At 46.2% G+C, this 27703-nt stretch overlaps 1 protein-coding gene across 2 annotated transcripts; it reads right to left on the bottom strand.

The window, feature by feature from the left end:
* Positions 1-956: 956 nt before the first annotated feature.
* ETF1 (eukaryotic translation termination factor 1) lies at positions 957-27703 on the bottom strand. 2 transcript variants are annotated; one of them, XM_030458944.1, is made up of 11 exons: positions 27582-27703; positions 27347-27485; positions 12588-12763; positions 11660-11799; positions 8234-8372; positions 7826-8016; positions 7180-7309; positions 6613-6768; positions 5771-5835; positions 4449-4596; positions 957-3056 (listed from the first exon to the last, which is right to left on the bottom strand). In XM_030458944.1, the coding sequence occupies exons 2-11, from the start codon at positions 27430-27432 to the stop codon at positions 2974-2976; spliced, it is 1314 nt and encodes a 437-aa protein (XP_030314804.1). In that variant the 5' UTR covers positions 27433-27485; positions 27582-27703; the 3' UTR covers positions 957-2973. The 2 variants fall into 2 exon arrangements, with proteins under 2 accessions (XP_030314804.1, XP_030314805.1); XM_030458945.1 differs by lacking the exon at positions 27582-27703 and having other exon boundaries at positions 27347-27494.

The following is a 27703-nucleotide window of genomic DNA, read 5'->3' as shown; positions in this document are numbered from 1 at the left end:
CCCACCAAAATGATCAGTGTGTGAGGAAACTGCAGCTTCCAGGCACGTCTGGCATGGAGCATGGCTGGCACTAGAAAGGCAGCTCCAGGCATCCCTCCTGTGATGCTGCTCCTCCTCAATGCAAAAGCAAAAAGCAGAAAACTGATTTGCTGTTGCTGCCAGTAAAGGGTTAAACTATTTCTGGGGTTTTTGAAAACAATATACATCCACATGCCTGATTGGGTGAGACTGCGTGGGTAGCTTTCTCCAAGCAATAGCTGCTCCTGTGACACAGTCTGATGGATGGGAGTTTGTCTGTTTTGTTTTTTGTGATCTCAGCTTGATGCTTTCATGTGCACCAAGGAGCTGAATGGTGATCTGGTTTCTGTACCCAGGACTGCAAGAGATGTATGCAGAAAAGTGTGTTTATGCATCATTTTTATTTCTGCTTCAGCAGAAAGGTCCTGTCTCCAAAACCTCCATTATCCTGAGCCCCAAGGAGGCCGAGCCATGCTCTCCCTGCCTGCTACAACTGCAGAGCACAGTTGTAGCAACCAGCTACCTGGGGCTGGATGCTCAGCATCAGTGGAGTCACTGCCTAGCAAGGCAAGGTGATGATAACAGCAGTTAAAATTCATTATATCAATGATGTCTGTTATGTAACTCCTTCCCATCTTGGGATTGAGGTCCCCTCCAGGAAAGCCATTGAGACAGGACCTGCACAGCAAGCAGATGTCTGATCTGGACTGGTCTTGTACTGAGAGGCAGGGGAGCAAAGGCTTCTTCCAACTTGGGTCATTAGATTTTCACCTCTTCTCAAGTTGGATTTCTGCTACAGCTTAAAAAAGCAACAGGATGTTCTCAAAACCAATTACAGAAGAGCCACCTCAAAACTCAAGCGCTGACCTGGAGCTGGCACTGAGCTGAGAGTAAAGCTTTCCTGAACTGAAGGAAATAAATCAGGAGTCCGTACTATATTCTTAAATATGGTTTAATACTCTTCTCCATTTCTGTACATCACAACACCAAGATATCACTGCTTGGGATCTCTCTGCAGAGGCTATATAGAATGCGAAGGCTAGGATTTTTCACCCCCGTTTAACGTGTTTGCATGTGTAAGTGTAATACATATCAGTATATATTGATATACACATCAATATATAATGCAATATATATCACTGAAGAGAACACATTGATTAAAGAAATACAAAAATTTGGCATCATTTCCAAACTTAAATAGTAAAAATAAAAACTACAAAAAAGGAGCTGCATACCCTAATGTATCATGTGAAACAACAAGCAGTATATTCAAAAATGTAAATTTACATCCAATTTCTCTGGTCTTGTCATGTCACATTAGACCCATTTACAATGGCAAAATCCAGAACATACCACTGCGAAAGCCGCACATGTGCTCAAACCTGGGTTTGTGCAAATCTACAGCAGACCCAGTCACACCTTCTGTGAGATTCCAGCTTTGATGTGAAAATAACAGCAAAGCCACCTGCCAGGTCAGACACCAGGGTTACCAATCATATTGCTCACAATGACAGTAATTTTGGACCTCAAAGAATGGTGTGGCAGAAGTTGTAGGACAAGCTCCCCCTTTCCATTCAAGTGAAACAGGATTATTGGAGAAAAAAAATAGGCAGGTATGCAGCTTGGAACAGAAGCTGCTTTTGATTAACGCACCCAGAGTGACAGAGCTTCCAGGCACCACCATGTCAGAGACCCCAGGAACCCCACAAAAAGAAACAAGACTTGTGCATTATCTCAAGCTAATGTTCACTTCATCTTCTGCCTGCCAGACCATCTGAAAAACCCTTTGCCATTTTCATCTATATAGCAGGCCAGACAAAAAGCTTTCTGGAGTCTTGATGCAACCACAAGTTTTAACCCATGAAAGAGCGAGTGAGTTCAGCATCAGGTTTACAGGACATTTGTGAACCAATCCACCAGATTACCTTAGTGCTGGGAGATGGAGGATATCCCCAGTGGGTTGTGCCAATGTTCAATGTATTTAGTATCAAATGCTCCGAACTCACCAGTACTAGGGTTTCTGGCAAGGACTCCCTTTACTAATTATTCCTGTAAAATACCTGCTTCCATTCAAGAACGGTGGGTTCAAATTCACATAATCAAGGAAACCTTACGCAGTCCTAAAGCAAAAACTAAAAAAAAACCAAACAAACTGAGGGACAAAACAAAGCAGTGTACCTTACTTCACTTAAACCATATGTTTATTTCTGTCAAGACTGGAAAAAAAAAATCATCCTGAAGGCTGCACTGCTCAAATCCAAATTAAGCCCAAGACATCAGCAGCATTTTCATTGCAATCAATGAAGTGCATTTCCTAGTTTGTAAGAGCAGTGCTTCTGCAAATAGATTAAAGCACGTTTGGCTGGTAAGCCTCCTCAAACCATCTGAATTTGCAAGCCACACATTATAAGCCAGCACTCAAGGTAAGTGCCTTCTCATTCTTATGAAGAGAATGAATGGCTCTGATTTCATTGCATTTCTTCTTCTGCAGTCTAAGCTGAGAATGCCATGTAAATGGGTCATGTTGCTGCAAAATGCAGCAATTGATTTCTCCAAAGTAAAAAGAAACAAACCAGTAGGATCTTATTTCTATTAATTTTTGAAGGAAGAGGTTTACAGCAGTTAATGTATCATGAAGGTTAAAAAAATCATTTTCATAAAATACAAGAGCAACCAATTTCACCATTGAGTAAAAGTAAAAACTGGGATTCTTTTTAAATTAGTCCAAAGTGGCATATAGGAACTTAGTAGTTTGCTGCTGTACTGACACTATGACAAATCAAAGTGTAGGGTTTTGCTTTTTTTTTTTTTTTTTTATATCCAATGCTTGTGGATCAAGTTCTGGAAATGTTCCAATTCTAAGGCAGGGATCTGTTGTGTTTTCCACCATGAGTTTGCTCCTTGGGTTGGATGCTGGAGGGGCGAGGCACATTTTGCCGGACCCAGGTCGACTACCTAGTAGTCATCAAGGTCAAAAAATTCATCGTCTCCTCCTTGGTATTCCATTCCCTGGAAGTCCACTCGGTACCGCAAGATACCTGGTAAAAACAACACTCTTTAGCTTCTTCACAATTCAAAGAGCCAGAAAGGATTTTTAAGCAGTTTACTGAGCCCTGCCTGCACATCAGAAGTTTCTCATTTCAGTTTTCAGAAGACAATGTAGCACTTGTATCGCTCAAGCTGGTGACTGCCCAGCAGACATGCAGTCCAAGAGAGTCATATCCACCTTGCAGCCTGACAGAATTCCCTGCCAGATGGAACACTTACCTGTCCAGCACAGAGCAGCTTTCTTCTAGAAAAAAAATCCCCATAGCAGATAGCGTGTCCCAGCCTAACTGCTCAGATGGAAGCCTACCCAATGTATCAGAAGGCAGCTGGCACTGACCTAACTTTTCCAGTGGAGCAAAAGCAGCACTTAATGGATGTCTTCCTGGACTCTTCCCACCCCAACCACCACCTTGGCTTCCTGGAAGCATTTACTTAGGTGAAGGGTATTCAAGGAATATTTCCTTTTAAGACTACAGGGGCTGAAGCACAGTGGCAAGGAGTATCCCACCAAAGAGGCTGGATCTGGCAGGACAGGCAGGACTTCTGGAATCACAAACCCTGGAAACCTGTTGCTCCTAGTGTCGCTGAACAATTTAAGCTTATTCCCTTCTAACTGGTGTTGTCTGGCCCCTAGAAAGACACTCATCTCTGTATTACACCCATCAACCTAAACACAGTAAATAGCAACAGCTGCTTTATCAGCAAACAAGCAGCAGCTCTGTCTTGGGATCCCTCATCTGGGGAGAGAGCACGATGTATGGCAGGTGGTTTTGCTCTACCCTGTTAATGGACTTTGACAGCCCAAAGCTCATGAGCAACCTGCATCTTGTCCAGACTTGGCTGAAACTGGTCAGTGAGCCTGAGAGAAAGCCTGAAAGATTTCAGAAGCCTCATTTGTCCAAGTTAGGCTAAAAACAGTTTTATTTTGAAAAGCGGTGGAAGACCAGGGAGCAAAGTACAAGTTCCGAGAGACAAGTATAAATATCCAACTGCTTCAGAAACAAGGCTGGTGTTTCTCATGCACCACTTGTACACAGCAAGGCAAGGGCTTTCACAAAACAATAACTGTGCAGAGAGAGAGAAAAGTTCACAGCCCTTCAGAAATTCAGCAGCTGGAAAAAAGGACAGTCCCTACTCTGAGCACCCCAAAGGACAAAAAGATCCAAGGAAGAGAGCCTGAGGTGACAACTGCCTAACATGCAACATCATCTTGCTGAACAAGGATTGAGTTCACCTGGAAACCCCGACAAACATGATAGTTTCTTAAACTGTTATTGTGACTAAGACAAGATTATTGTGCTTATCTTTCATGTTATGTTGGTAACAGATTATCAAATCAACCATTAAAAATAAAAAACATTGGTTTTTGTCTTGCCACTTACCTCCAATTCCTCCAAATCCTTTCACAAATTGGGATCCTTCCTGTGATTTGTCTGTAACAATTTCCAATGTTGCTCCAAATTTCTTGTAGTTGTTTGCAAACCACTCCAGAAGGGGCATACTTTCTATCAGTTCATGTTCTTGGCCAGTCTATGTAGACATTTGAGGGGGAAAAATGTAATAAAAAAAAATGTTAGTCACTGCATGTTAGGTGTTAGGTATTAAGAAAATTCACATAAAAAGTTGTCTTTGGCTTAAACATCACCACTGTCTTTTCAGTCCTAAGACAGAGACACCAGCCTTCATGCTGGGCAGGCTGGAGTAGCCTGACACACTTGCCAGGTCCTGGTGGTGGGAATTCCTGACACACTCCTATCAGTGCCAGCAGCAGCAGAAGGCTCCTGGTGCCAAGAAATTAAGTATTGACAGGCCTTGTTTTGGGCCTCTGGACTACAGAAGTTAGTGCAGAAGCAGGACAGAAAATACCTTTTGTCTGCTTGACTGTCCTCTCATGCTCCACTCCTAATTTTGACTGTTTCTTTAGATTTGCTTTATATCCCACAAACTCACAATCATTCACCTAAGTGCTGTTTACTCTAGGAAATACTAGGAGCAAATAAAGGAGCAAAAAGCAGAGTTTTCTAAGTAAAAGCTCAAGTGATTATCTCCAGTGATGCAGTGTTTCTATGCCAATAACACTGTACACCCTCTGTGCACAGAAGGAATTAGCAATTACCCCACCAGGAGGGCAAGCAGCTGGAAATGGCACTGGCAGACCTGATGAAATAATACATAGGAAGACTGCATAAAATAGTAACAGAACCCCTACCCCATCAAGGTTTTCTGACCTGTACAGGCAAGAAATCATTAGGCAGAGAATGATAAATCTACGTTTCAAATACATGAGGAAGCAACCACTCCCTGCACTTAAATCTGTGTGATAATTTCTAGCCTCACAGCTATTTTGCATTGACAAAATTGGTGCACAATAAGCAGGGAGTAATGGTTTGGGACCTTAGCCTGAGTATTTCATGGTGCCTATCAAACTCTTCTTAGCAGACAGTTGTCAGAGACTCCATATTGCCTGTCACTTCAACTTGTTTACACAACCTTGGAATTGGCAGCAGGGAGGACTGGAGAAAAGCAAGTCTAGATTCCAGAGGTTATGTCTTCTATGAACAGAAGAGCCATAGGCTACAGTCTTGGTCATATCTGAGTGCCAGAAAGGTCATTGTGCTCATATGCTTGTGACAATAAGTGCAAATAATCAGAATGCTGCACCAGGGCATATGGAGTAAGTCTGCAAGCACCAACGCTGAAATACCTCTTTATCTGTGAAGTGAGATTTATCCTTCTCTTGCTCTGGTGTCAAATACAGGATCTTCTCCTCTGAGAAGGAAGAGGTAAAGAAAAATATCAGGTCAGATAAGACTACCAGACAGAGGTTAAAGACAGCAACAGACTGAGAGCAGCCAGCAATTACAGCACCAAGGGTCTGATCACAGCATCACAGAATTGTTCTGGTTGGAAAAGATCTTTCAGATCATCAAGTCCAACCATTAACCCAACTCTAACAAGTCCAGTGCTAAACTATGGCTCTCATCACATCTAAATGGCTTTGAAAGCCCTTCAGGGATGGTGAGGCAGTGACCTCCCTGGGCAGACTGTGCCAGTGTTTAATCTAATATTCAATCTAAACCCCTCCTGGCCCAACCTGAGGCCATTTCCTCTTGTCCTATCTACCTGTTCCCTGGGGGAAGAGCTCAACACGCCCCACTCCCAGCTCCAGCCTCCTTTCAGGGAGTTCCAGGGATCAAGGTCTCCATCTCAGTCTCCTTATTTCCAGGATGAATACCCCCAGGTCCCACATTCACTCCTCAAAGTTCTCCAGACCCTTCTGCTTGTGCCCCAGACCCTTCCCCAGCTCCACTGCCCTTCTGTGGACACCTTCCAACCCTTTAATGTCCATCTTGTCCTGAGAGGCCAAAAGTGATCCCAGAATTTGAGGTCCAGCCTCACCAAAGGCCAGCACAGGGGATGTTGCCTGCCCTGGCCCTGGTGACCACACTATGGCTGATACAAGCCAGTATGCTTTTGGCCACATGCTGGGTCATATTCAGTTGGTCACTCACACAGACCTTCCAGTCTCAAAGAAGCACCACCTACCTTCCGTGCCTTGGCAGTGCAGAACGTATCTCATTATATCCAGATTTTCATAGACTATCAGGATCTCTACTGCTCCCATTTCCAAAGCTTTTAGTGTATCTTCAACACCAAAACAGTACTTCCCTGTGTCCTGACTGATTTCATCGAAGTATCGTCCTGCAGCCAGGGATACAGAGAGCTGTCATGAATGCTGACTGTGCCACATGGATTTTTAACAATGATTTGAATGCATGAAGAAATTGGAAAAGGAGACTGCAATGCTGCTGAACAAACCAGAGATATGGTAACAACTCAAAGCATGTAATTTAGAAGGCCTGAAATAAAGGGGAGCTCAAATTAAAAGATAAAACAGAGATCTGAGAAGTCTGGTGGGGGAAAGAAACTAAAAAGTCTCATTATCACCTGTACCATTTGAGAAGGTGTCCAAGTAACAGAAGGAATCACTACAAGTAAGGCTCTGCCCAAGCTGGAAAGCATTGCAGGGCTGAGGCAGCACACAAAGGCATTACCAAGAGGTCAGAATCAAGATCAGGATATTCAAACATACTTGAGCAGGTAGCCACATACCTATTAGCTTCTTCTCTTGAATGAATTTCACATTGGAGAGGACCTCAGTTGACAGCTCAATTGCTTGATTGAATCCATTTTCTCCTCCATATGAAATGTCAACTAGTTTGAGCACTTTGGATTGCAACCGCTGAACAAGAAAATGAGGAGACAAGAAAAAGTTTATTACACAGCACTGCCACAAGACTACTTCATAATGCCTCTGGAATAAGTACCTGGCAAGAGTCACAGCATTAATCTATTTTGCTTCACTTGCAACCAGTTGTTCTGAGTCAAAGGCAACTTGGAATACTTAATATTGAAGTACAATTTTTAGGCAATGCAGACAGAGATTAGGTTTAGTGGAGTTTAATTCCAATAAAGCTTCTACTTTAGATTTGGGAACACCAAGTATAGGAATGTCAGTTCCAAACCAGGGAGGGTGGATTTCTTTTTAGCTCTGTTACTATGAAATCTTGTAACCTTGCAGGAGGTATTAGGAGAGGAAGAGCTCTTTAGCATAACAGATTTTCATTTTAGATAAAATCACTTTAGACACTAAGGTTAGTCCTCTTGTGATGCATCTTATACCAGAGCTGCTACTAATATCACCACATTACTACTGACAGCTTAAACATTTGGGCTTTGCTCAGAAGAGGTCACTCACCTGATCAAACATATCAGATTGACTTAATTCAGTTTTGAAGTCAGCTGATCCAGCTAAAACGAGACCAGCCACATTCACCTTGTCACCAGAAATGAAGAGTTGCACAGCCGTCTCTGCTACCTTCCTTACATAGTTGTGTCGTTTCTCCATTCTCAAACGAGCAAAACGCAAGGCAGACTGACCTCCTCTACCTTTAGGAGAGAACAAATGTGTTTGGGAGTCATTCCATTTCAGGAAGGTTATTAGTGCATGGCCCCGTGTATAACTGAAGCCAAGTGTCTTTACAGACACTACCAAGTGGCATTACTACTTGTGCTAGTAAACGCTAACAGGCCAAGTTCCTTTCTTCTTCCCTCACACCTCCTCCCCCCAACTTTCTGCTGCAGTCCAGAGAAACTAGCACGTTACCATGCTTCTTTGGAAGATCCACAGTGAATTTGTGCAGGACTTCTCTTGTGTTTCCTTGAAGAGTTCCAAAGAGTGCACCACTACCATCTATTACAATAAAGCCAAACTTGCTGTCATCAGAAAGCAGCGCCGTCAGAGCCTGGAACAGAGAACCACGCCAGCAGTAAGAACCAGTTTGTTAAGCACCTTGGTTCAGAAAGGCTACCAGAAACAATACACCTTAAGAAATTTTAGTTCCGTAGGTGCTCCAGTGCTGTTTTTACAAATAAACTGGAGGAAGAGCAGCAGATTTGGGAGCTGAGAAAACCCCTCGTTACTATCTCACACAATGGTGCCAAGAGCAGTAAGAAAACTCATGTTTCAGCTTGATAACTATTTTCACAGCACTACCAGCTCAACATATGTTGTCACAGGCAGGTGTAATAGCAAAACCCTAACAATCAGCTCTAGAAAGTCTTAAGTGAAACAGATCACAACTCTGCAAGGCTGCATCACCTTTCTGGCTGGAAAAACTAGAAGAGTAATTTTCCAAGCATTCCAGCCCAGAAAGCAGAGCTTGCTTAGCTCGCTGCTCAGTCAGTCTGATACCACCAAGCACCAATACAGACCCGCTTTCAACTTGCCAACTGCCACAAATACTGGTTTGCTGCACCTGCTGACTTCAAAATATCCCAAGGTAGAATGATGAAATCCACAAGTTGAGCCTTACAAAGCAGAATAAATAATAGAGGCAATAATTGTCCTGTACATAAATGGCTATTGAGAAGACAGCCATAATATTTCTGCTGGAAAATAAAGGTATCCTTCAATTTTTCTCCCCTTAAAGAAGGGGGTTAAATTAATCCTGTAACATCATTGAAGGTGACTTAACAACTAAAGTACTGCTTAGTATCAGGGTGTTTGAGTTCCTTTTGTCCATTTCCCTCCTCAGTCCTGGCTGTGGTGGTGTGGGACACAAATTCTACACTCTTTTCTCAAGAAAATCTGTTGGCTACTTTCCCACCAACGGCAGCCTGAGGGGCACATGCAGCATGCACACTTCACTTATACTTGCCAAATAAAAGTAATGGCAAAAATCCTCTTTCTGGATGGCAAAACTACATCAGCAGGATGGAGAACCTGTCAGAATCCAGATGGCTTAAAGCCACCAGTTTAATGCTGCAAGAGTGATGGCATGGGTCTGCTGCACAGGACCTTTAATTGCCTGTACGCCTGCCAGCTTGATTACTGGGCTGAATGGAAAGGCTAAAAACCATAACTCATCTTTATCCAAAATCCACACAACCAAGTCTACAGCTTTCAAGCTTAGAAGAAACAGACACTACGGTTTAATGGATTCTACTGGCCAAAATAAATATTCTATATTAATTCCTCAGCAGTGGGCTGAATGAGAGGAGGAAGTGGCATATTACATTGCAATCTATTTAACTGGGACAGAGCCAAGCAAATCGTGTGACTGGAATGAATGCTCCAGCCAAGGTATCAAAATAAGTCATTATAAATCCTACCCTTCAGACACACATCAGGGTTTATATCCCTCTTGGGAAGTAACTTCAGTTTCACATAGGCAATAAAATATCTGGAGGAAATCTTATCAGCTACTCTTGCCAGGCAGCAGATGACTACAGCCCTGATGTTCTTGATTCCCTCTTATTTTAATAAAGTATCCAATGATCAGTGATTCTTTCAGTTTCCTCTTCACTAATGCTATGTCAGCAATTCCATGATTTGACCTATCCATAACAAAAAAGCGACTATTGCTTTTAGCCTGTTCCTTCAGACCAGGCTGAGTTGTCTCCTTTGCAACATCAGCCAAAAAGTAAAGATCAAGTTCTTTTTCTGCTCCTTGCCATGCCCACACTAGCACAGGAAATCTATTGATGTGCTGAGTCAGATGGCCCAGCTGGTGAGTTATTGTTGTATGTTGGGGGGAAACACCAGTTTAAAAACATGGCTCTACAACCAAAAGAGAGAAAAATCAAGACTTCTGTGCTCACGTCATGTAATCGCTCAAGTCAGGCTTTTTACAGCAAGATCTGATTCTGCAGTGATACAATACCAGGTAAAATAACCGCATGCTCAAAAGACACAGGAGAGCAAACAGCCCATGCAGAAAGGTGCTGTAGGTAATCACAGCATCAGTAGTAGCAGTTACCACAAATTCCTCTCAAGTTATTGCCTCTCTCTTGCTGAGCAATACTACACAGAAGCAGAAGTGTATTTATGGCTGCCTCCTGGGAACTGTCCACCAGGCAGCAGTTACTTTTTTGTATTGAATTAGTGCCCTGAGGTAGTAGCTGCAGCAAAGACCAAATTATCCCTTTCTTGATAGGACAGAAGGCATCCCACCAATGTCCACCCACTGCCATCAACTGCAGAGACAGATACTTGTCTCAGCTTTGCACTTCTCCTGAATTCCTCATTTACCCTTCACATGCAATTGGACACACAGGCTCAGCAGAGCTCGAGAGCTGGACCTGTGCACAGCCTTGGTACTCCTGGCAGGTCAAAGATGTATTGGAATTTCATCCTTTGTGTGGAGATAGCAGTAGAGATGTACCTCACCTGCGCACCACTCATACCTTTCCTACCTCCAACCCTTGTACTCTTCATACCCTTTCAAATTCAATCATGGATCAGATCTCCAAAAACCAAAGCAAACAAGCAAAACTACACCACTGAAGGTGTTGTCAAGCCCATGTCCCATGGGTTTGATGATAAGCAATTACGTCTCAATTCACACATTTATTGTGGTGAACACCACAGGCATGAAAGGCAGGCAGTTATCTACTGCAAATACTGAGACCTCTGCATCTGACAAGAGACCCAAAAGAGACTTAGATGCAATAAACAGACTTCATGCAGCCAAGACTAGTGTAATCCTTGTTAATTTAAATATGCCTCAAACCAGTCATTGAGCTAAGATAAGTTAACAGTGAATAAAACCAATCCCACTTTACCCCAGAGACCAAGCACATGCCAGTTCTCCATCAAGGGTCTCAGTTGACACATCTGGTATTGAGACTGGCATTACTAATATTGTCTTGGCATTACTTTATGGCATTGATTGGAGTAAGATCTCTGAACTTCTGAAGTTACGAAAAAAACCCCCAAAACTGCCTCCAGGTACAGAGCAAAGCTTATGACTGTGGGTTATACAAACTCAGTGGCTGCTAGCTGGGTCATAAAGTCAGCTATAGTAGGAGCTAGATAGCATCTCAGCTGCTTCCAGCAAATAACACCCATTTCTGAACATTAGCCAGTCATAAGCCATCCAGCGGCTTCATCAGCATTAATCAGTCTTAATTAAAGCCTGCTGTTCTACAGCCTGTGGACCCAAGCACACCAAGGACTGTTCCAATGAGTCTAGCAAAGCAGCTTGACTTTGACTACTGAAAGACCATCAGGCAATCAGAGACTTCTTACCTCTGTGTGGAATTTGTTGTCACACAAATACAACGACGTATTGATTGGTTTGAAAGGTTCAAAGTCAATGTTGACTTTCTTCTCTTTTCCTTCTTCTGTCACAATTGTTCCACAGTAAACAACCAGACCATTTGGAGGTACTACAAAGTACACAATGCAGTTTTAGATCAGCAAGAAAAATCACAAGCTGTACACATCAAAACTAACCAGTATGCCGAGACTTAAGGCAGAGTTGACAATGCATTTCCCAAGATTTTAACTTTCCATTTCCCCCATCCCTCTCAGATCTCTACAATGAAAAACAAACTAATAGTGCACCTATCCTGAACAGCTGGGAGCTACAGGCAACAATGAGGTAAAGACCTGCAACAGAGGTGGAAGAACATGTATCTTTCTGTTAAACCCATGAGCCTGCAAGCTCCTAGAATCCAGTAAAATCTGAACATCCCCATAAAGCTTTCCTAGTTCTTACACCATCACTTGTAGACCAATCATCTCGATGAAGGGCACTAAAGACAATAGGGATGAACACTTTCCCAGAACTCATTTTAGATAGCCTGGTTCTATTACCTCTCAAAACAATGACAGCTGCATAAGGCACACATAAGCTTCTGATTGATGGAAACCTGCTAGTTTAATGCAAATCAACTCCTGTGGAACAGCTCTTAGAGCTAGCCAAGCTCAGAAGAGTCAGCACTGTTATGAACAAAACACTAATCTGGTTTATTAAAGGCAAGGACTACCTTACTGTTCTAGCCCCAAGGTCTACCCCTGAAGCAGTAATCCATGGGCAACATACCTGGAATTTCACTGTAAAAGAGCAGCACAGGCCAACAGATTTGATTAGCAGAAAACTGCATAGTGCAGGAACTTAAGGCTGCTCCCAAGTAAGGGAAGTTTTCCAGCATCCATACAAGCTAGAAGTTACCTTTGTTATAGAGTTTCAGTCTTTGCTGTACAGATGTAATGGCTCCCAGCACTGAAAGGCGATTCACTCGAGATTTGATGTTGGAGGCGGTGCCAAACTCATCCGCTAACATTTTTGCCACTCGTGAGATCTGGTCTTTGGGGGGAATGATCAAGGATATCATGCTGGTACCATTGCTGAGAAAGGAAAAAGAGAAGGGTTGTGAGCAGCCAACAGCCGAAGCAAAGAGCGGATTCGTACCATATCCCCCACACAGCTGTCTCTACCATCCCCCATCCTGCCCCACAGATGTTTCACTTATCGGTTAAGTCCCCTTCCGATGGACGATAATGGGAGAAGAAATGAATCAAAACAGGCTCTCCCAAGGATTTGACTCCATAACCAAGTATTCAGGTTAGCCACTACCACACAAGTCCTCTAAAAGCTGCTCATTTAACCTGTGATATCACTCTGGAAAAAATGAACATACATACAGGCTTACGGCTGCAAGCTAAAGTCATGTAAGCAGCCCTCAGCAGAGATCACTTCCCACAACACAGCCACACATACTTTAATGTCATTTTTTAAGCCCTTTCCATTTGTTCTCAGACAGCTGGAGTACTAACCAGTCCAAGTGCTGGTTTAACACATTGTTTTCCTCAGATGAAGGCAGAAAAGTCAACTGGGGGATCCTTTTGCAGCATTTATTCTTTTCTACTTTCTTGCTATCACTTTACAGAGAAGCTCACCAGCTCTCGCAGCTACTTTAAGTAAAGTGTGCCTCAACACAAGCCTTCAAGATGAGAAACACCAACCCCAGGCAGAGTCAGAAGACCCCACAAATCACTAACTGGATTAAGTTAAATGGAAAAAAAAACCCTAGACTGATATTCATTTTTTCCTACGCTTTAGGGTGGATCCTGTAGAAGTTTTAATCCCCAAAGCAGCCTCTCTAAAGCCAAATTAACAACTAGAGAAGCTCCTGCCTGCCTTCCAGCAGGTACCTCCCCATTTGCCATTGAGGAATCCCAGATGGCTGAAGTGCTGCTTCTGCATTGTCTTAAATTTAACCCAGACCTCATACTTTGTGTTAGAGTAATAGCATAAAAATCAAGTACCTCACCGTGTCCTCTAGCCCTCTCGAGGGCAAGCCAGCTAAGCTCTGTGAAAAATCCTCTACTCAGGATTCTGAGTCAGAGCACCAACAAAGTGCTTTTCAGTCATAAAAAAGGGTCTGACAAGCCTAAAGTAGTACCTGCCTGCTGCTTTTTGAGCTTGTCATGCACTACCGTCCTGCCTGAAGTGTTTGGGCTAGAGAGACAGCAGGGAAATAGTTTAAAAAGCATCACTTCATTAACCTCTTTACAGAAGTTGTACAGCTCTCTTTCAAAGACCTTCAATTCAGGCCAAGTTGAAATAGTTGCTGGTAGGTCAAATAAATCCCTGACCTTAAAGACAAGTAATTGGTTTTAATATCCAAGATCCCCATATGTACTACTAATCAAGAAAGTTCAAGAGACATTTGCACACATTATTCCCAGAAGGAGCTTTGAGACATGCTGACGGCTATCAGACTTCCAGGTCACACCAGCCAAGAACACTCCATGTACCACTCAATTAAAGCAGTTTGCTACCCCAGTGACTGGCATGAGCCTTAGGGAGATATAATGGCCTCTCATTCCCAGCAGGCCTCTTTGAGCAAGAGGATGATCAGAATGAAACCAACTTGAGAAAAGTTGGAACTCTTGAGAACTCTTGAGAAAGCAGCACTCTTGAAGTTAGCTCACACAGCTTGGTTCTTGCTGGGAAATTCTCAGCCTGCCCGGAAATTAGAAAGCTCTGCAGGTCACACCTAAGGTGCTGCACCAGCTATGGGCATCCCAATGGGCCAGGGGGGACAGGTATATGCCCCTGGGGCACTTCATGCCTCTTCTGCTATGAAATTCCACATAATTTTTCCTGTACTGAAGCTAGAGGGGAAAGAGCAGGCAGAGAGCTAGGGAAGGAGGTGGGAATAGCTAGAAGGACATCAGGTGTGCTCTCCTAAGACCAATTCTTCAGTAAAAAAAGCACTTGTAAAGGTACCTTTAGTTTTTAATGTAAGCCAGCCCTTGAAATCCCAACCCCTGGCCTCATGATACTTCTCACTGCTCCAGAAACCCTGGCCAGGTGGCTGTAGGCAATGAGCAGAGCCACTGGCCAGGGCACAGCTCCCTGTACCGTGATGGTACCAGAGCCACACCTTGAAGGGCTCACCCCAACTGGTGAGTATTTATTTCACACACAGCATCTTATCTGGAAGAGTCATGAGTGCCAGTCAAATCACTATTCCTTAGCAACACCCTGCCCAAAGCACCCTACCCAAGGTAACACAGTGGACTTCAAGGCCTCCTGATTTACTACTGAATTATTACTACAAACAAATAAATGAAAAGGGCCTCTTAGATGATATGATCCCCCTTATTTAACTCTCTAAACTAGCTTAATACAGCACAGCACTGTTCTTGGTCCAACCCTTTAGCAAACTCCAGCCTGGATTTATATCCAAAAGCACCTTCCATTACCAACACCAAGTGTATTGCTCAGGTTTGATGTGCTTTTGCTACTATTTACTCAGGCAAAGCTATTTTGGCCACTAACCAATTCCTGTAGCATCCAGCAAAAAAAGCAGGGGAGCAGCTGGCCACAGAAACAGCAGCAGCACCTCCCAGCAGCCCAGGCTGCTGGGAGCACAAGGAGCCAGTCTTCTTGTCACACCATATCCCCAAGCACCCAGCACACCAAGGGAAGCAGCCCCTGCTGCATGCTGCCTGCTACCCCACCCGGCCAAGTAGATCATCAGGCAGCTGCTAATTGAAGGCAGCAGTCAGCGCTCTCTGCTCATTTCCCTCTTCCTTAAACGAGCACATGGGTCAGGACTGGATCACTAAATTAGATCATGTCCCAGAGAGGTTGACACACCAGCAAGACACCAGCTGAAGCAGATCTGCACACGTGCCCAGGATGCTGTAAAATTCCCTCACAGACCACCAAGGTTCTTGTTACCCTAATGCAGAAGTGCAGTTTTGACCCTCTCAGAGCAAGCTTACACCTGGACCTGACCATACTGCAGGACACCAAGGTCTGAAAACGTGTGGTTGCATCTGTTAGATTTACCTCAATGAGACAAAGCAAAAGAAAGAAGAAAATTCTTTGGTGTGAGGGTGCTGAGCCCCTGGCCCAGGTTACCCAGAGAAGCTGAGGCTGCCCCATCCCTGGCAGCGTCCAAGGCCAGGCTGGATGGGGCTTGGAGCAACCTGGTCTGGTGCGAGGTGCCCCTGCCCATGCAGGGAAATTGGAACTAGATGATCTTTAAGGCCCAACCCAAACCAGTCTGTGATTCTATGAAAATGTAGCAATCAGTTTGTAAGAAAACTGCAGTTCAAAAACACTTAGGAAACAAGCAGCTACTCTGCATAGCAACACCACATCCAGGTTTCCTACCCAACGCAGCAGCCTCTGCACCTGAAAAGGACAACAGGTATTCCTTCAAATTCCCATGGCTCCTCCTCCTCTGCAGCTGCCATATGAGCTGTGTGCTGGGTTCTAGAATACCTTGGTAATGGCACATGGGAAATCATGCTGACCATGACCTCCCAAAAGGGGCATTTCCAAACAGACCTCTAAACCTACAGACTCCACCACATGTGAAGCACATGGGACATTTGCTGCCTGCGAGGCCATTGCCAACCACAGCGAGCAGACTGCCAGACAATTTCATTACAGAATTGTTACAGTGAACAATTAAGTAATCAATCTAGATTAAGGTCAGTGCTTGCACTGACAGCTTGGGATTGAACATGCAATGAGCCAGTTCTTCCCTGTATCATCCTCACTGCTCCCTGGGGAAGGTTGGACCCAAAGCCCTCCAGATCCCATTCTGCTCATCAGGATCCCCATTTCCACACAGAGCATGGCCAAGAGATTCTCCTCCCTGGTTTTAGCGCACCCTAGACAAATTACACTTGATCAGCTGGCAGCTAATGCTTTCAGTCTGAACCGAGCCAGGAAGTTTTAAGCAGCTCAAGACAGTTGGTGTCCCTGAGCTGAGAAGCACAGCCAAACAGCTGCCAGAGTAACACAAGTACACGGATGAAGACCTAAAATGCTCATGAAGGTTTGCTTTGTTTTTTAAGAAACCAGCATCCCGGATCACAGCACAATGTGTGCTGCTGCACCAGGGACTGGAGAGGAGAAAACAATTAAAAGCATTAAAGGTCCACATGCTTCAGAGAAACATAGAGACAACCTTTGGAAAGGCAGAAACCCTTCTCTGCCTGAGTACTATGGTTACTGATCACACTGTGCAGCCCCAGCAGTAACTGGCAATTACCTCAGATTTAGAGAGGCCTGGGAGGGTACCAGCACTGGGTATCTCTAGGATAAACGATCAGGGCTCCAACTTTGCTCCTAAAACACTGCAGGTAGGCTCCAACCTTGCTCCTACAACCTGCCACAGCACTGCTTAGGGGAGCAAGGGAATAAAAAACAAACAGATTTTATTCTCGAGACAGCACGTTCTTTAAAAATGGAGGTTTGTGAGAAGGACAGCCTGTTCCATTATTAAAACATTAATGTTTCTACAGTTTGAATTTCAGACAACTGTACCACAAAACAAAAAGCCTCCCCAGTCATAGAAGACATAAGAGCAAGTGTTAGCAAATTGTCACAGCAAGTGGCAGTGTGCGCAGTGCCAAGTCACTGCTAACCTAGCCCTGAAAAGCCAGTTTTGCCACTGTTCCAGCAAGCAGGTACCATGGCACCCAAGCAGCTCATTTTCCCTGCCAGATCTCCCTGCACCGCTCAAGAGGTACCATCCAACAGCTGTGGCATTGCAGACTGAAGAGAACCACTGGGTTCTTGTCAGAGGGATATCAGAGAGGACACCCACACCAGCTGGTTGGCTGTGCCAGCCCCAAGCCACGTTTGGCACCAGGCACGGTGCCCACTGCATACGTGTTGCACAGCTCAGCACGAGGAAGTCACCACGAGAGAAGGCAAGTGCACAAAGCACACAGTGTGTCAAGTTGGAAATGAGCTGCCAACTAAAATCCCAGGATGGTTTTCATTACACCTGACAGCTGAGGCTCCTGTTCTGGGTGGCCACCTTCACCTACAGGAATTTGGTTTCTAATCTTTTGCCCGTCAGAAGAACATCTGAGCAGATCCTTAGACTTTCAGCAAAAACTAGAAACAGGTCAAGTGATATTCTAGAGGATTCCCACCATGTGACACAGTGTCATGTCAGTAAAACACCTACCTGCATGGCCACATTATGACATCAAGCACCAACCTTGATTTGGCAGATGAGCAATCCCCACCCGAAGACTGAGGAGAACAGTCAACTCAACCTGTCTCTTGGAATTTGGGGTACACGCTGGCAAGGGAGAGCATTAATTTAGCAGACATGCTGTATAAATAGCACTTACTGGCCTATCCTCTGGTATCAGAGGAGACTTGACAAGCAGTAGCTGAGCTGTAATTGTTCCACAGTGAAATATATTACACTAATTGCCCACTGTGTAATGTGGAGACTCGGCAAGGAAGGTCAATGATTCTCTGTGACTCAACATGAGCTTATTTTTACACCAGCTTCATGAACATCTTGCTCTCCCTAGGAACCACGGGCAGCACAAAGCCTGCATGTGACTGCCAGAGACGGGCAAACAGCTTTGAGATGATCTGATCTTAACCACATACCACAGCCAGGAAGCTTTCTATGAAATAACTGTTGCCACACATCACTTCAAGCAGTGTTACTTTCCCAAGGTAACATCCCTTGGTCTCCATCCAAGAGGACAGCAGATTACTGGGCAGGCATCACATGTATAGAGGAGCCCAAGCCACCCAGCCAGTCAAGACCACTGAAGTTATACAGTGGCCAGACTGGTTCCATCACTGACAGGCCCACAGCCAGCTGCAAGATGGATGTCAGCAGTATCTGTGTAATCCAAGGCAGAAGGTCACCAAAGGTCCAGGAGCACTACTTCTGAAGCAAGACTCACACAGTGCTGCAGACCCAGGGTACCCTAGCAAAGGACAATGTCCAGAGCACAGTTCACACAAGCAGCAAGGTGAGTAAAGAACATTTGAGGGATTTTTGATCCTGCATCTGAGCAGAAGTGTTGAATGAAGTGCAAAATGCCTGGTTTGGGTTCTTATGAATCACAGACACTTTCTGTTCATATAAGCCCTGTGTGCAACACCCCTGTGTGACCTTGCCAGAGGGAAGCCCTATGTATCAACTCTTAAAACTTATGAGTTACGGGTGTGAAGTGCATAAGCTGGCCATGGCTGTGCCCTTTAAGACTTGATATCTTTTAATAAGAAAAAGCCTTCATCAAATAAGAAGTGGCTGAAGTTCACTTGAGACACCAAATCTACAGAGACAACAGCAGATGCAAAAGCTACATAACTTTTCCTGGAAATCCCATCAGCCTGCTAGGAAAGTGCAGAGACAATCTTAAGAGCCAAAGATCCCCTCAGTACTTCTGAGCAATGACATGTGGAACCCTTCCCAAAGGCTGACTGCCTGCAAGAACACTGGTTGAATGTTTTGCAACAAACACAGCCAATATGCCTCAACCTAACTACTGCTTGAAGAAGCAACAACTTTTTTTGAGGTCTCTATTAGAAACAGATGAATTCCCACACCCTGTTCAGATGATGGGCTCAAAGAACAGCTCGAGCAGAAGTGCTGCACTGATACCCAGACAGAGCACACACCACAAAGGCAAGTACCCTTAGCTCCTTTGAAGTTTAATAGAACGTTGAGCTGAAAGTCATGCTGTTAGCAATAGTTCTTACAGCATCGTTTCAAAAAGAATCTCACCATCCCCACCTTGGAGGCACAGAATATACCACAGCATATACCAGAACTCTGGGTCATCTACTAAAAGGTGATACAAATACAAATGTTTCTCAGTGGTTTCCAAGACATCTTAAGATGCGTATGAAGATACTTTTTCCTAGGAACTGGTGGCTTCAGTAAGGCAGGTATGACTTCTCTGGGTCCAGTCCCACAACAGAAGCACAGAAAAAGCACAAGATGGAGGCTGGGTGGATATGGAGGGAGGATCACAGAGCCAGGAGATCCAAGTAATTCTTTCCTCAAGATTACTTCTAAGCATAAGCATTAAATGGAGAAAGCAAGCCCCCCCTTCCTAGTCAAAGAAGCACTCCAGATAGCTAATTCCCTGCTCAGCCTTTGTATGCCACCTCCACCATAGACAAAGGAAAGTCACTTAGCGGCACAGCGTGAGGCCATGCAGCTATTGCCACCATGGCTCACACAATGCCAAGCTCTCCACTGCAGTTATGTCCCATAGCCCTAGACAGGAATCTTTGCTTGCATCTGCCAGCATTAGAGGAAGATTATATACAAAAAGCACTCCGGGTAGCAAAAAACAGCTCAAGCACGATCATTTAGTCACTCCTACATAGGTATTCTGCCCTCTAACCCTACCCCACTGAGCTTGCCAAGCAAGCTTACTAAGTGCAAGCAAGCTAGAGAAGCACCAAGCCAGAACGCACCCTGAAAGAGAGAAGTGAGCCAGCTCCCCCCAGTGCCCCCCCCTGCTTGGGCAGCAAAAGAGAGCTTCCCACAGGGAGGCAGCAGATGGCTGCTTCAGCCAAGGCAAGGCTGAGAGCCTCCCTAAGGGTCAGGCAAGGTAGTGTATTCCCCCTCAGCAGTGGCTGGCCCATTGCCAGGTCCTGCCTCCCGAGCTCAGCATGCATGCTCCTCCGGGACAGAGGAGGTGAAGGAAGAATCAGGTCACAGACTTCTGTTACTCCACAGAGCAGAGAATTTGGCCAGATCTCACCCGGCCCAGGTGACAGTGAGCCCGTGCCCGCTGGTCCAGGACATGCCACCTGCACTAAGGTCAACCTCAGCAGCTCCATGCTCCCTCCTGTCCCCAGCTGGGGACAGCTCCGATGCTGTGGCTGGTTGGTGCTGGGACACCATCCAGCACCCAGGTACAACATCAGTTCTGCTGCTCCAGGAGCAGATCTTGACTTCATCCTGTACTGCCTAACTAAGAGCACTGAACCAGAACCCATGGACACAGCACACCAACAGGGAAGGCAAATCCATACCACTCTGAAATCTTTGGATCAAAGGCAACACATCCCAAAACACACTGTGTAGGCATGTTTTGAATAGGCCTTATTGGCTGCATCTGACCTCATGCAGAAAGCCCGGATGCCCAATTACTGGTAAGTGGAACAGACATTTCTGCACTTCAGACATTTGTGACTCACTGAGAGGCTCAGTTTTGCCACAGCTCCCCTGCTCTCCCTCCTCCCTCTCCAATTATTAATGCTCCAAGTTAAAAAGACTTGTTGCATTATGCTAATGGGCCAGTTGGGTACAAGATGTACACTGAGGGACTGAAGCGACAAATCCAGATTTGCTTGTTAAGATGTTAATGCCTCAGAGCTACAAGGGAGTAGGGAGCAAACATGGGAGGGGAGGGGGGGAAATTCCATTTGCCACAAAGCCAAAAAAAGTCTGTCCTCTTTTGAGATGCTCCTTCCCATCCTCTCCCACGTCATTTCTCTTCAGCAGTCAGGGGTTCATTCATTAACTCTGTGTGAATGATGATCTGTGTATGAATCATACTGCTCACTAATGATTCACACAGTTGTAAAACAGAGTATCAGGCTGCCTAACTACCAAAGGCTATAAAACACTTACTGAAGTTCTGGTCTGACATGTAACCATTCTCCCAGATCAGGTCATTTTCTGCCACTTGCTAGTGTGTACTCTCCAAACAGCACTTCCTAATTGTTGCTGTAATTCAAATGGTAAAGATAGAGCAGGCAGGTGGGAAAGCCCAGGAAATGTTTTAGAACAACTAGACAGAAGCAACCAACTAATACGGTGTCACAACAACCCTCCTTTAGAAGCCACCCTTAAGACAAATGGGCTGAGGAAGCTGTTTGGTTTGGGTATGAACTTAAAACTATAACCTCTTCCTCCAACACTCCTCACTGTAATGATGGATTGTAAAGCCAAAGCAGAAAATTCATTGCCAGTTTAGATAAATTCCACATGCCACCCTGAAGATGCTACTCTTCCAGTCCTCATCCTACTCATTTGTCTCACATTCCCCACAAAGGAGCCTTTTACCCCAACACTGTCCCAGACAGGTTTCAGCAGAAGACTTCTAGCAAAGCTAGGCCCACTGGAGACATCAGCTTGCTGTAGAGAGATTTTCAAGGCTACCCCACAACTGGCACTAGAGCCTGACATACCAGCACTGCAAACCTGATTTAACATAGCACAAGTTGGGAAGCCAAGAAGTACCTTGTCACAGCACTGTCCTTCACATATCAACCAGCTCACCCAGACCCAGGTCAAGTCTCCATCATACTCCACCATACTAAGGTGAAAACTTCAGCTCTGCAAAGACAAATCCTGTATCAAAGGTTAAACTGTTTGCCAGAGCCCAGACCAAAGGCACAGCCATAACAACTAGATCCCAACTAAGATGGTATGGAAAGAGATCCACTGCCAGCAGTGGAGGGAGCCTCTGACCAGGGACATCTCCAGCAGAGTAGCCAGAAACCAGTCACAGAGATCAAAGACCACAGCAAATCCTCTTCTTGACATAGGCCAGCACTTAAAAGAAGATATTTCTTCTGGTACTTGCCTAGACATGGTGGTGGTGGTGTTATACTCACCTAGGACACATTATATGTGGTGTACTGGATCTTACATGCCTATATAATGCAGCAGAGGAGTTCACCCCAGAATCAACTATTCCAGCACATTCAACTGCTCCATACTTATTCCAAGAGCTGCAACTTCAGTGCAATGAATCTGTGCAGCTCCATCTGTCAGGAGAACAGCCCATCCACAGTCAAGTGCTGCAGATGCTCCCAGGAGTGACTGAGGGTTTGCACTGCCCAACTCCTGAGAGAAGCACAGCTCACCCGGGCAGCAAGGGAACCCCAGCACCACCAGTTTCCCAGAGCTTTGGTCAAAACAAAGCAGGAAGGTGAACCTGTAAAGGATAATGACTTGCAAGTGACCCCAGTTATTCCCTAAATGCATCCCAACAAGCTGCTGCAATAGGGTTGCAACAGGGCTGCTGCAATGCTAACCCAGATGAAGGTGAGCTTTCAGGTCACTTTTGAAAAGACCCACCACACTAAGAGAACAAACCAAAACTATCTTGTTCTCCAGAACCACCAGGTTGTCCAGACAAGTCTCAGCCTTGCCAACTTACTTGCTAGCATCATTGCAGGTCACCCCAGAATAAGGTGTGGATATGTGCAGCCTACCACCCACCTTCACCCAAGCAGCCTCCTGACCCTGTTGCATGAGGCTGGGAAACAGCAGCACCTTGATTTCCAAACTGAGCCCTTCCACCAGGACCAGCAATGCTCCAGATGGACTGCAGGAGAATCCAGCCACAAATGGGGCTTTGTGCAACACAAGCTTGGGAAATCATTTACATCCAAGCAACAGGTTAGCTTTTCCACCCTTTTCCACCCTCATGCTTTGTTTTGCAGGGATTCCCACATATTTTAAGGCCTCTGTCCTTGCCAGTGACTTGCTATTTGTCTCACATTTGGTTTCTCCCATACCACATATGAAAGTCTCATCTTGGCAGAACCCAAAACCTAGCAAGAAACTGCATCACTTTGCTCTGGAGACCCCAAGATTTCCCCATTCTCCCACCAACACGTTTCTTCCAGTTACAATCAGGAATACGTTACCTGTTCAGACTTGGCTTCTACATTTGCCCTGTTCATTCATCACCTTCCAAAATACTTTATTTGGAAAATGTTCATTACATTGTCAGCCTTAGCTCTGCTTGCAGGCAAAGCCCTCAAAGACACCATCTTCTTAGCCTTCTCTTTCCCTGTTCCAGAAAACTTAACTCAGAAGGGCTACAGAAGTATAGCCCTGCATTTGGAAGGAGAGATGTCTCAAGGGAGCAAGTTCCTGAAGGTTTTACCATTATGCAAATATGATTCTGATGTGGCAGCTCAGGCCTAAGCCTGCACACAGAGACCGATAGTTTTGCTGATGCTATTTTGCCACGCATTTACAGCTTAGATTAGCAGGAAAAGAAAGAAAGACAGAAAAGGGAAAAAAAAAAAAAAAAAAAAAAGCACAGCTCTGCTAACTATTCAGAACTGCAAGGAACAAAGAGGAATTGTCAGTTTAACACTGACACTGGAAAACTGCATGAAGCAACAGCAAAAAAGCCCTAATGGAGGGAATACCACCTCTTGACCTGAGCTGCTGCAACATCCTCATGCAAAATCATGCTTGCAACTTCTAGAGGGACAGAGTCTTTCATCAAGAGTCTGCTATACAAAAACTGTCAACTGAAAGCAGAACCTCTTTGTAGGGGAGAAGCAGAAGCTACCAGAGATGAATGAAAAGGTTAAACTTCTCACAAGGGCTTAACTTGCTTATCATAGCCATTTACTCTCATCTTCTTCTGTCTAGAAAAGTTAATTGCCTGTAGCACAGGACTAGAGCCCCATCTGCTCTCACACATTCTCTGTAGACACCAGCTACCCACCCTTTCCCTCTCTCCAAATCAGAAAGATCAACTAATTAACTTTGGTACTGTATCAGACAGTTTGCAACTCAACTTTGGAGAGCTTAGGAGGAGATAACAAACTTCTAGTTTGGGAAGCAAGATGCAGACAAAAACTCCAACTCCCTGCAGGGTGGGTTTGGAGGTTTTAAGATTTATTTTTCATTGTTTTGATTTGCGAGATTTTTACTATCCAAAGATCAATGAGAAAGCCTTCCTAAACAGGGCTGGAAAAATAACAGAACATTCTTGCAGGGATGTTACCATCAAGTTTGAGAATCAGTCTCACCCACGCTGCTGGCTGATCTGGCTGATCAGCTGCAGGTAAAGCTGAAGCTGGAGTGTTTTCCTTTGGTTTTCCAAGCAAATACTTACCTCATCTATCCCAGACACAACGAAAGCATTTTCTTACTTCTCAGGTTCACTGAACATGCTGGTACTGTTCTGCAGATTATATTGAGATTTTACCAATAATGGTTGGATAACAGCAGAGGTGCACCAGCTGCCATAGGCAAACTGAATGTCCAGCTCCAGCTTCCTCCCTTTGATCCACTGCAGGAACCACCAGCACATGAAAGTGGGACACTGCTGCTGGGTCACTATGAGGAGGACATGAGTAAGGGAAGGTTGGAGATGCCAAGGAGTCCCTGGCCCTCTACATCACCTTATTTAAAGGCTTTGCCCCCTAACCCACCCCAGAACAGGTCTTCCTACTTGGCAGGAAGAGGAAATGACTCTCCCAAAGGCCGGAAAATCCTGTTCCACTGCCTCAAGCCTCTTGTGCTGGGGAGCCTAACACTTCTGGTGGCAAAAGCTGCAGCATCTCTTCCTCTTACTGGACCCAAACAGCCTGGGATAATTTTAGCTATGCTGCTCTGGAAGCACGACATGCCTTTATGAGTAATCAGCACACCTGTGGTAGTTTAGCAGCCAGCACCCATATTACAGAACCACAAAATCATCCAGGTTGGAAAGGACCTCTGAGATCATCAAGTCCAATCCTTAATCCACCACCACCATGGTTCCCAGACCATGGCACTGAGTGCCACATCCAGTCTCTTTTTAAAAACCTCCAGGGACAGAGAATCCACCACCTCCCTGGGCAGCCCATTCCAATGCCTGACCACCCTCTCTGTAAAGAATTTTTTTCATAATATCTAACCTACACCTCCCCTGGCAGAGCTCAAAACCATAATTACATCCAGGAATGGCAGTATCACAACATCTAGGAGATATGCTGGATCCAGAGAGCTCAGCTAAACCTCCTGCGCATTCTATAGCACCCACAGTTTCTTCACCACACAGTAAAGCTGTGCTAGGGATCACTGATGGGGAAAAGGGGAGACGCTTGGGCTGCATCCCCAAGAAGCTGCTACTCCAGCAGCCACCTGCTCCAAGCCAGCCCTCTAGCAAGCTCCCAGACACGACTTTTCATCTTGCTCTCTGCAACATTCACCTCTTCCAAACAACACCAGAGCCGTGGCTAAAGGAAGAGACGCTTAAGCTGACACATTTTGAATCAGGGAGAGCCAAAATGCTCACTGTACACTTCCAAAGCCCTCTCCTAACTCATACTGACACAGGGACTCAGAGCTGCCTGCAGCTCCCCAGCCCTTGTAACTTCTGGCAGAAGTCGTTTATGTGCTCCTATGTTTGCTGGGACCTCCCTGCACATGCTGCCAGCATCGTGTGAAGGCAGAGCTCAACAATCAGCAGCCAAAGTCCACTCTGCTGCAGGGAAAGAAAACTCTGGCCCCATGCTCCCTTTTTCTAGTCCCATCTACTGCAGAGCTACATCCTAAGTTAGATAACAAAAAACAGGAGTCATGGCTTGGGTTCTCCTTTTCTTTCCCCTCCTGCCTGGGTTAGTTTTCAGCCCAGTGCTTTCCCCCACCTCCTCTGCACACAAGAATATACATGAGCAGTAAGGGAAGAACAAGACAAGGTCTTGGCTCACACAAGCTGCCTGAAGGTAACCTGCCTTTTGGGTGGCCACATGCTGATGGCAGCAGTGCCCCAGCAAGATGAACACAAGCTCAGATGAGCCTGAGGAAACTGGAGCCACCAGGGCAGTTAAAAAGTCACCCTTAATTTTTATTTTATTGCACTGTACACCAAGATACACTCTTTCTTTCCTATTTCCCAGCTTTGGTACCCATAGTTCTTACAATTCCTCAAGCCCAGGTGGCTCCTCAAGCCCTGCAACAAGCCATTGCTGAGCTACCCACAGATACAGGCACCATGTCACCTCTGGCATGGGACAGGCTGCAAGAACATCCAGCAGTTTTACTTCTGGAATAGGGGGAAAAAAAATAAATCCAAAGCACAAGGACGATATTTCAAATTTGTCCAAATTTGGAAAAAGCCTTGGTTTTAGGAAAATAGAATAAACACTCACTGGAAGGTGAAAAGCAAGATCAAGTAAGTGCCATTCAGTGAAGTATCAGTCACCACTGCCCAGGCCCCTGCCTCCCTGCTCTCACCCCCTGCCAGCTGCTCCCTGGGGAGGAGCCCAGCCCTGAGCGGGGCCAGCGGAGCCGTCTACTCCGGCTGGAATCCGCCGTTCCCCAGTGCCAGCTGGCAAGGGGCGGCCAGGGGGAAGGCACAGCGAGGCCGGGAGGGACGGGAGGAGTTCCGCAACCAGCCCAGCCTGGCGTCCCCTCTCCTCCGTAGCTGGGACGGGCACCTGAGACACCCCCACGGGGAATTCCGCCGCTCGGGGAGTGGGGGCACAGCGGAGGGGCCGCAGTCAGGCGGAGGCAGGGGGGGAGCCGGGCGGCAGCGCTTCTCTGCTCGTACGGGAAGCGCCGTGACGCTTCCCCGCTGCGGCTGAGCCTCCCCCGTTGTCCCGACGGGCACAGGGCCCTCCCGGCACCTTTCATCGAGCCCCAAACCCGCGATCCTCTCCCAGCCAGAGCTTCCCCGCTGCCGCTTCACCACGCGGTAAGACAAAAGGGCAGCGGGGCCCGGGAAGGGGTGGCCAGGCCGGAGTTCCCCCTCGCCCTCCCCCTTCCCCGCGGTAGCAGCCCCGGCCCGGGCGGCAGCCCACTCGCTCCGCTCCCCACCCGGCCAGGACCCCCACTCCCCCCACCCTGTCCCGTCCCCGCTCCAGGGGCGGCCTCCTCCCGCCGGCCCATCCCGCCTCCCCACCGAGGCGGCGACGGCCGCAGCGCTCACCCGCGGGCCGCCTCCAGGCTCTTGATGAGCTTCTTGATCTTCCAGATCTCCACGTTGCGGTCGGCAGCGCTGGGATCGTCCGCCATCTTCTCCCTCCTCCTCCTCCTCCTCCTCCTCCTCCTGCTGCGGCGGCTGCGGCCTGCGGCGGGCGGGCGCACAGACACAGCGGTTAGACCCCGGCCCCGGCCCGGCCCCGCCGCCCGCCCGCCGCCGCCGCTGCCGCCGCCGCCCTCACCTCAGGCCCGGTCCCCCCCGGCGGCGCGCGGCTGGCGGCGGCGCTGACGTCGGACACCGGCTGCTCGCGCTCCCCCTCTCCGCGCTGCATGTGTTGCAATCGGCTCACATGGGGCCTGTGAC

This window comes from Calypte anna, chromosome 13, assembly GCF_003957555.1.
Source record: "Calypte anna isolate BGI_N300 chromosome 13, bCalAnn1_v1.p, whole genome shotgun sequence".
NCBI classification, from domain to species: domain Eukaryota; kingdom Metazoa; phylum Chordata; class Aves; order Apodiformes; family Trochilidae; genus Calypte; species Calypte anna.
The sequence above is the reverse complement of the archived record's forward strand: the minus strand, read 5'-3'. Positions and strand labels throughout refer to the sequence as shown.